Genomic DNA, 10,040 nt, shown 5'->3' on the forward strand with positions numbered 1-10,040 from the left:
CTTATTTTCTTAATTTTTACCACAGTATTACCTGATAACCCAGCAAGTTGCTATTGTGTGTTCATCCATACTGGTACTATTTACAGTATTCTTTATTTGCCAATATCAGGACCTTTTTTAGCACCAGTTTCAGATTCCCATGTCAACATTACTTTCTTTCATGTCTTTTCTATCTTTCTGGACTCTCACCGATTCAGTCTCCCATCTGTAACGCTGACAGCAGATCCATCTATTCTCTTTCCACTTTACTTTTCTGTTGCCACCTTTTTTCATTTTTTTGTGAACTCTCATCAGTGACTCCAGAGTGACAAAAATCATCTATGTACCACTCTACTATCATACCACACTGGAAACGCCCGAATCCATCCCATCTTGGAAGCTAATCAGTGTCGGGCTGAATCAGAACTCAGGTAGGAGACTCCTGAGGAAGATCCAGTTTAGTAGAGCACAATTACCATGTACAGTGTTTAACACTGACAGCAGATTCACACTTTTCTAATTTTTCTACTCTTAATTTTACTCACTCATCACCTTCTTTTGGCAGCTCTCATTGTCTGACCGAACAGATGTCTTGAAATTATTGCATAGGCTTAGGTGTGTTATATATCCCTTTTATCATCAAATTTGATTAAATTATGTACTGTGATCAATCTGTGAACCTACCATATGCAGGATAATCCTCAATTAACTACCAAAGCATGGCAGACAGTAGTAATTTGTAAATTATCAGCAATCTTTATTGTTATTTTTGTTATCATTAATTTTGTTATCTTTAAATAATCAGTCAAACTACTGATATATTTTACTAGGAATTTAATAAAACTGAATTTATTTAATATTTTCATGATTCATTACTTCTATTGACTTTCCTATGATACAAAGAGTGCACCCACAAAAGAGTCTTTTTCTTCTCCCTCTGTGTCTGCAAAGCTTTATACTGACTCAGGGTGCACCACCCAATGTAGATCTGGATAGAAAATATTATTTTCTCAGACTCCATTACTTTAGCTTGGTACTTAGGATCTAACATTATATCTAGCCTGTGTGGTATACCTCCATTGCTAACATTTATACCGACTCACAATATGCATATTGTGAGTCGGTATAAATGTTAGCAATATATACCCAGCGGTAGCCTGCACAGCACATTTTACAGCTAAGAAGCTAGTACAAGAATTTGTATCTAGATATGGTATTCCAGAGATCATTGAGTCCGATCAAGGCACACACTTCACAAGTAAGGTTTTCCAAGAGATGTGTAGGATCATGGGTATAGAGTCCAAACTTTATTGTCCTTATAGACCTCAAGCGGCAGGCCTCGTATAAAGAGTTAATTATACTATAAAGAACAAACTTTCCAAGGTCATAGAAGAGACAGGCCTAAACTGGGTAGAGGCACTGCCCATCGTACTACACAGCATTAGAGTGACTCCCAAACCTCTCAGTCTGTCCCCTTATGAGGTGTTATTCGGAAAACATCCCAACCTGATGATAGGCCCAGAAGAAAGCCACTCCACTCTACACGATCTAACCACAAAATATGTCCTAGACTTGCATGAACAATTCAAACAGATACACAAGGGACTAATTCTCTCTAAAGCTGCTAATCAAAGTGACTTGAAATGCCATGATGTGAAACCAGGAGAATTTGTGATGGTTAGAAATTTCTTACGCTCTGGTTCATTTGTAGACAGGTGGGAGGGCCCATACCAAGTACTGTTGACCATGCCCACGGCTATAAAGGTGGCAGAGAAATCGGCTTGGATACATGCATTGCTGTTATGATTCTAATACTCAGGTCTGTGGTGATCTTATATGAAGGGACCTGAATACCAGAACGTAATGCTGTGAATGGGGAAAGGAATGGGAATAGCCCCTGGCACCCTATCTCCGTTGTCTCGACCGTGCAGTCAGTACACTCTTGCGAGACTATGGTTTCTTGGGCCCATGGCAGCCGCGTTTGAAGGGCGGATTACGTCTGCCCAACTCCGATGCCCCCTCAGGTCTTAATGAGAGATAAAGAGTGAACCGAGACAGGGTGATAACAAGGGGCCCTCTAACTAAACAACAAGGCCATGTAAAATGGGGATACCTGCCTGCCGCACTGTGTAAAATGGGGATACCTGCCTGCCGCACTGTGTAACATGGGGATACCTGCCTGCTGCACTTTCTAAAATGGGGGCACCTACCTGCGTACTGTGTAAAATGGGGATACCTGCCTACCGTACTGTGTAAAATGGGGACACCTGCCTTCCTTTCTGTGTAAAATGGGGACACCTACCTGCCGCACTTTGTAAAATGGGGACACCTGCCTGCTGCGCTGTGTAAAATGGGGACACCTGCCTGCCGCGCTGTGTAATATGGGGACACTTGCCTGCTGTAATGTCTAAAAAGGGGACTTTTTTATTTTTATTTCCCCCCCCTGTGGTGGGTGTGATGATATCAGATGAGGCCATGCCCACTTTAATGAGACTACGCCCATTTTAATTAGGCAACACACCCTTGTCGGGAGCGCGCATGCTTTTTATTTTTATTGCTATATGGGGGGGGCACACATTTTTTTTAGAGCAATTGGGGGGGGGGGGGGGCGCATTTTTAAATCTCGCACTGGGAGCCAAATTGTCTAGAAACGGCCCTGATTACTGTGGCAGCACTGATATTCTGTGGGATACGCCTGGTTCCTCTACTGGTTACTGTTGTCATAGTCCTTGCTATAAAGGCTCTTGTTCTCCTGATAGAGTCAATGAGTCCAGACCAGAATTGGTGATTTTCTTCTATTTTTTATATATAAAGTTTTTTTGTTTTTTTACTTGCGTTGTGTTTTTCTTGTTTAATTAATGGTTGTTAATGCAAATGTCATTTTGTGTAACATATTTTTGAAAAAATCAGAGGGTCAGCGAGACAATGTATCATTTACTATTTGCTGCTAATGCCCCAAAAACAACCTGACCTCCCAAATGTAAGTAGAAGGAACTGAAGCAGGTATCTCCCATACCTTCATACATGGACATTTCCAGGTAAGGGTCAGGTGAGTTATTTTTTAAAAACAACAACCCTAATTCACCTACAAGTTGTCAAAGTCAAATTGCACATTTTGATATTTAGAATACACTATGGAATTTACCAATAGATGAGTCTACGATGCATGCATCAAATACGCATGCTAATGGCTAATACGGTAGGGGGTGCGAATGACTGTAACGACAAGTTACTGTGCGCATTACGGTAGAAGATGCATTTGTTAATAAATATACTGTACCAAAATAGCTAATATTTCTTACATACACTCAAATGTATTACAGCCAGAAATACAAATTCCTATAGTGTGTAACATACAGTATCAGATTGCTCTGTCCAAACAGCCATTGTTTCCATGGAAGATAGACCTTGGACTGAGTGAATGTGTAAATACCGATGTTTGCCCCAATTGCTAACACGAACAATTGCGTCTTGGTCCCGTGTTTCTCTAACAAACAAGAAGTCAGATACGATACAATAGCTAAAGATACGCAGATTCTTCATTGTGTGCTTAACACACATTCATGCACACCAGAATCCTGTGTATTTATATTCAATAAAATACAGACCAGATATTGATAATTGTATTAAGAGTGATATGTCATATGTATTATGTATTCTGGCTTTATGGTTTACACAGCACTGACCTGTCCCCTACACAATGAGTTATACATAGCCTTTACACAACTGGTTAACTCTGTGTGTGTGTGTGTGTGTGTGTGTGTGTGTGTGTGTGTGTGTGTGTATATATATATATATATATATATATATAGGTATTGTTCCATTGAATATCAAGGACACCGTGTATGGATACCGTGTGTGGGATCAAATTGTTCAGGGTCACATAAGTAATAATTTGGTGGTTGCGAGGATATTGTCACATATTGCGGCAACAAGTTATTAGCAATACCGGATTCATGTATATTACTGTATGATACTGTGGTCGGTGTGAACTGGTCTTTAGGTGGGAGCCCAGAAGTAACCTGTAATCACATCACAAGATTAGGTGTCGCTCAGTGTTCGAGCTGACCAATGACCCACAGTGTACTGAATATGTCCCGCCCCTGGACCAATGGAAGACCTTACATTCCCCATTGTACTGTTATTGGAACATTGTATAAAAGGACGCACCTGGCCCAGGTTTCAGTCACCTTTCTCAGAGGTCATCTTGTAAGACGACTTAGGCCTGGAATCCGGTGGTGCAGCGTATATATGAAGGTAACTATTACTATTGTATTGGTATAGTTGTATTGCTAATTGTACTCGCATTTATTTCCCGTGTCTGTTGTATATTATTGTACGTATTACTGTATCTTTGAATTGTGTTGCTACAGTGTAGCATTGTTATCCCTTTGTGTCCGCTAGGGACTAATATATATAGTTATTGGGTTGGACCTCTAATCCTAATTTACCCCTCTGTCTCCACTAAATTATTTTGTTAATCTGGTGAAGCGTCAGGGACACTTCCGACACTATACTAAGGTCTAAGTGTGTTATATTGCTGTAGCCATATATATTCACCAAGGTGTTACGAGAGCGTCACACCGCTCAAAAGGTACGCTAAGTGGTGCTACACGTAGCGTAACATTGAGGAAACTGCGCAACTGACTTATCGTCCATCGGTTTATTTTAAAAACAGTTTATCACAAAGTTAAAAAAAACAGAACATTTGAATAGACATAATTTATTTAAAACCAACAAATGATAAAACTATTTAATTACACAGAGACCCCCCCCCCCTTCCCCCGTAATATCATCCAACTATTCAAATGAGCTGTCAAAATCACACATAGCCAAAATTAAACTGGAAATATTTTGCTTTTAAACAACTTTATTTCATATCTTTAATACACATATTCTTTACTCTGCACAACAGCCTATGGGGGTCATTCAGACCCAGCCACAATAGTGGCCCGCAGCAGTTTACCCGGTGGTGGCAAAATGCACATGCGCAGCGGCCACACAGACACACACATTGTGGTTGCATCCCTGAGGGGTGAACGCAGGCAGGGTGGGACGATTTTCTGGGGGGGCTGCGTGATGTCACATCCTGTGTTCATCTCTGATTAACCCCCTATAAGCTTCTAGAGTGCACCTCATATCTCATCTTTTCCAAGTTTCTACAAATGATATGAGATCGGTAGCAGCACTACTTTCAGGATTATTACACAGAACACACATAGAGGCTGACACAGCAAATAACAGTAACACGTACAAGGGATTAATTAGAAATAAGGAAGCATAATCATCATTAAGTCTAATTATCAACTGGTTCTGTGTGGGACCAATACACCTCTTTACTGTCTCCAGCAGCCCCTAGTACTACACTGCAGCCACCTGCCCTGTCTACCACCCACTACTGCCACTGTCCTGTCTCCCCCCCACTACAGCTACCCACCTTGTCTCCCCCCAGTACTGCCATCCACCCTGTGTCTCCCCCACCACCCACCCTGTCTCCCCCCACTACTGCTACCCACCTTGTCTCCCTACCTACTGCCACCCATCCTGTCTCTCCCCTACTGCCATCCACCCCGTGTCTCCCCCCACTACTGCCATCCACCCCGTGTCTACCCCCACTACTGCCATTCACCCCTTGTCTCCCCCCACTACTGCCATCCACCCCATGACTCCACTACCACCCACCCTGTCTCCCTGCTCTGACACCTCAGCGCTGCTTGGAGACGTTTACCCACATAGATACTGCCTACAGCAGCCCCCGCTACTGCACTACTGCCACCCACCCTGTCTCCCCGACATCTAAGCACTGCTTGGGAATCTATGGTACTGCTAAGTCCTTCATCAACAGATGGAAGAAGCTTGGGCAGTACGGAGGCAGAAGATGCTTCTGGTACCGTGGTCATGCAAGGCTGGGAGAGTCAGTAAGATTATTTAATAGCGGGTCTAATTCAGTAAGGATTGCAGATGCTGCTAATTAGCAGAATTAGCAATACTTTTCCTAGCGCGCTAGGGGCCGCCCATCACAGGGCAAGGCCACCCAGCATGCTGACCGCCGCCTCCCCCCTGATGAAGCAGAAAATGCGATTGCCCAATTTCTGCTTCATCGTAGAAGTTAGTGAAGTCTCCTGCTGCAGCTCAGTTGCGCCCGCAGGAGGCCCGACGCATTCTTCTCGAATACAGCGGCTGCATGTGATGTCACAAAGCCACCATGATGATGTCCGTTTGTCCGCCTTTGCCCTCTGTTCGCGCTACACTGCCCCCGCACCGATTCGCACCTCCCTGGAAATGGAGCATTGCCCACCAACCCTCGTGACCGCCTCTGCCTGACAGGCAATCACATTTTCTGCGGCCCCTCCGCAGAAAATGCGGGCGCATGCACAGGATGGGTGCAGTGGATGCGCCCGCAACTTTTTCAGAATAATTCCATTTGGATCACACACTGCGATCCAACCTGAATTAGGCCCAGTCACCATCTTACAGGCAGCCGGTGCAGGGACCAGAGAATGGGTGTTATGTGGCAGGAACGGGCTAGTTAGGTAACAGCCTGGCTGCTGCATTCTGTACATGCTACAACTGGTGCAATTCTTCTGCTGGGAGACCCAGGTAGAGGACATTGCAGTAGTCTATGTGAGATGATACAAGTACATGTACGACATCAGGTAGATCTTCTGAGGGAATTAAGTGCTGGAGTCTGGCTATGGTCCACATATGAGGATCTGATTCTGGCTGATACCGGATGTCTAATGGTGTCACTCCACCATCCAGGACACTAATATTCTGCACATGACCAGCATTTTGTAATTCTGAACCCCCAAGCATAAGTCTGGCTGGTAGCAAAGCTGAGCTGTAGCCCTGCCCTTTGTTGGTGAGCTTCAATCATAAGGACCTGTTTCACCAGGACTGAGTCACAGCGAACTGGCATCACCCACACCTGGAGCTCAGCTAGACATTTAGGATTGGTACTGGGTTCTCAGTACCCAGAGCAAAAGACAGGTCATCTGCATAGCAGAGGTAGATGAGGGCATGACACCTGATTATTTCACACTGTGGTAACATGTGTATTGCAAAAAGTATAGGAGATATGGGCCCTCATTCCGAGTTGATCGCTCGGTATTTTTCATCACATCGCAGTGAAAATCCGCTTAGTACGCATGCGCAATGTTCGCACTGCGACTGCGCCAAGTAATTTTGCTAAGAAGAAAGGATTTTTACTCACGGCTTTTTCTTCGCACCGGCGATCGTAGTGTGATGGACAGGAAATGGGTGTTACTGGGCGGAAACACAGAGTTTTATTGGCGTGTGGATGAAAACGCTACCGTTTCCGGAAAAAACGCAGTAGTGGCCGGAGAAACGGGGGAGTGTCTGGGCGAACGCTGGGTGTGTTTGTGATGTCAAACCAGGAACGACAAGCACTGAACTGATCGCACAGGCAGAGTAAGTGTGGAGCTACTCTAAAACTGCTAAGTAGTTTGTGATCGCAATATTGCGAATACATCGTTCGCAACTTTAAGATGCTAAGATTCACTCCCAGTAGGCGGCAGCTTAGCGTGTGTAACTCTGCAAAATTCGCCTTGCGACCGATCAACTCGGAATGAGGGCCATGATAAGAACCTTGAAGAACAACACATGGCAATGATAAGTATACTCCAGAAGATTAAAATGGCTTCTCACCTGTGTGTCTTCTCTGGTGTGTAACAAGTTGTGATTTCTGTGTAAAACATTTCCCACACTCAGAACATTGAAATGGCTTCTCACCTGTGTGATTTCTGTGATGTATAACAAGAGCTGAGTTGTCTGCAAAACATTTCCCACACTCAGAACATGGAAATGGCTTCTCACCTGTGTGACTTCTGTGATGTATAACAAGAGCTGATTTGTGTGCAAAACCTTTCCCACACTCAGAGCATGGAAATGGATTCTCACCTGTGTGACTTTGCTGATGTCTAACAAGATGTGATTTCTGTGTAAAACATTTCCCACACTCAGAGCAAAAAAATGGCTTCTCACCTGTGTGACTTCTGTGATGTATAACAAGATCTGATTTGTGTGCAAAACATTTCTCACACTCAGAACATGGAAATGGCTTCTCACCTGTGTGACTTCTCTGATGTTTAACAAGTTGTGATTTTCGTGTAAAACAATTCCCACACTCAGTGCAAGAAATTGGATTCTCACCCGTGTGACTTCTGTTATGACTAACAAGACCTGATTTGTGTGCAAAACATTTCCCACACTCAGGACATGGAAATGGCCTCTCACCTGTGTGACTTCGCTGATGTCTAACAAGTTCTGATTTCCGGGCAAAACATTTCCCACACTCAGAGCAAGAAAATGGCTTCTCACCTGTGTGACTTTTGTTATGACTAACCAGATCTGATTTGTGTGTAAAACATTTCCCACACTCATGACATGGAAATGGCTTCTCAGCTGTGTGACTTCGCTGATGTCTAACAAGTTCTGATTTCCGGGCAAAACATTTCCCACACTCAGAGCAAGAAAATGCCTTCTCACCTGTGTGACTTTTGTTATGACTAACCAGATCTGATTTGTGTGCAAAACATTTCCCACACTCAGGACATGGAAATGGCCTCTCACCTGTGTGACTTCGCTGATGTCTAACAAGTTCTGATTTCTGGGCAAAACATTTCCCACACTCAGAGCAAGAAAATGGCTTCTCATCTGTGTGACTTCGCTGATGTCTAACAAGTTCTGATTTCCGGGCAAAACATTTCCCACACTCAGAGCAAGAAAATGCCTTCTCACCTGTGTGACTTTTGTTATGACTAACCAGATCTGATTTGTGTGTAAAACATTTCCCACACTCATGACATGGAAATGGCTTCTCAGCTGTGTGACTTTGCTGATGTGCAAAAAGATGTGATTTCTGTGCAAAACATTTTCCACAGTCAGAACATGGAAATGGCCTCTCACCTGTGTGAATTCTTTGATGTCTAGCAAGTTGTGATTTCTGTGCAAAATATTTCCCACACTCAGAACATGGAAATGGTGATGTACCTGTGTGACTTCTCTTATGTGCATCAAGAGTTGATTTGTATGTAAAACATTTCCCACACTCAGAACAGGAATATGGTTTCTCACCTGTATGTATTCTCTTATGTATTACAAGAAGTGATTTGTATGTAAAACATTTCCCACACTCAGAACATGGAAATGGAGTCTCACCTGTGTGACTTCGCTGATGTTTAACAAGTTGTGATTTCCGGGTGAAACATTTCCCGCACTCAGAACATGGAAATGGCTTTTCACCAGTGTGATTTCGCTGATGTGTAACAAGATGTGATTTCAGTGTAAAACATTTCCCACACTCAGAACATGGTAATAGGTTCTCACCTGTGTGACGTCTCTGATGTGTAACAAGATGTGATTTCTCTGTAAAACATTTCCCACACTCAGAACATGGAAATGGCTTCTGACCTTTGTGGCGGCACTTATGTGAAACAAGTTGTGATTTGCAGGTAAAACATTTCCCACACTCAGAACATATCAGTGGCCTCTCACCTGCCTTACCTGTGTGTGGGTTAATAAGCTTTGTGTTCTGTGTAAAACATTTGGCATCTATAGAACAGGGAAACACTGTATCTACGGTCAGAGCTGTAACAGATGCACCAATATCAGAGTGATCAGGAGAACATTTCCCAGGATCAGAGGGATCAGCTGATAGAGCTGGATGTATAATTGGGGTAATGGGATTATCTCCTGGAGAATCCGGTCTACTATCATTATCTTTTATGTCACAATCCGGGGATAACATTAGATGTCCTTCTGAGATATTCCTGCTTGTGTGTCCATCTGCTGGAAATAAAATACATTATGGGAATGTGACATTTTCTGTAACAATATTAATCTTGTAAACAATAGGAGAAAATGACATTCTGGGACACTTAATAGTAAATGTGTGTATTAAAACATAACATTTAATGAAGGCTTTATAATAATGTCTCCTAACGTTACTCCTGGAAGCATTGGTAAGGTAGCATTCCTTTATGTGTGTGCTCATACGCTGGTAAACCTGTACATGTGTTACTCACCCTTATATAAGGTAT

At 43.2% G+C, this 10,040-nt stretch overlaps 1 protein-coding gene across 1 annotated transcript; it reads right to left on the bottom strand.

The window, feature by feature from the left end:
- Positions 1 to 5,711: 5,711 nt before the first annotated feature.
- Positions 5,712 to 9,786, bottom strand: LOC134983486 (oocyte zinc finger protein XlCOF6-like). Its single transcript, XM_063949155.1, has one exon. The coding sequence runs from the start codon at positions 9,746 to 9,748 to the stop codon at positions 7,631 to 7,633; it is 2,118 nt and encodes a 705-aa protein (XP_063805225.1). The 5' UTR covers positions 9,749 to 9,786; the 3' UTR covers positions 5,712 to 7,630.
- Positions 9,787 to 10,040: the final 254 nt, after the last annotated feature.

This window comes from Pseudophryne corroboree (genome assembly GCF_028390025.1).
Source record: "Pseudophryne corroboree isolate aPseCor3 chromosome 3 unlocalized genomic scaffold, aPseCor3.hap2 SUPER_3_unloc_16, whole genome shotgun sequence".
NCBI lineage: Eukaryota > Metazoa > Chordata > Amphibia > Anura > Myobatrachidae > Pseudophryne > Pseudophryne corroboree.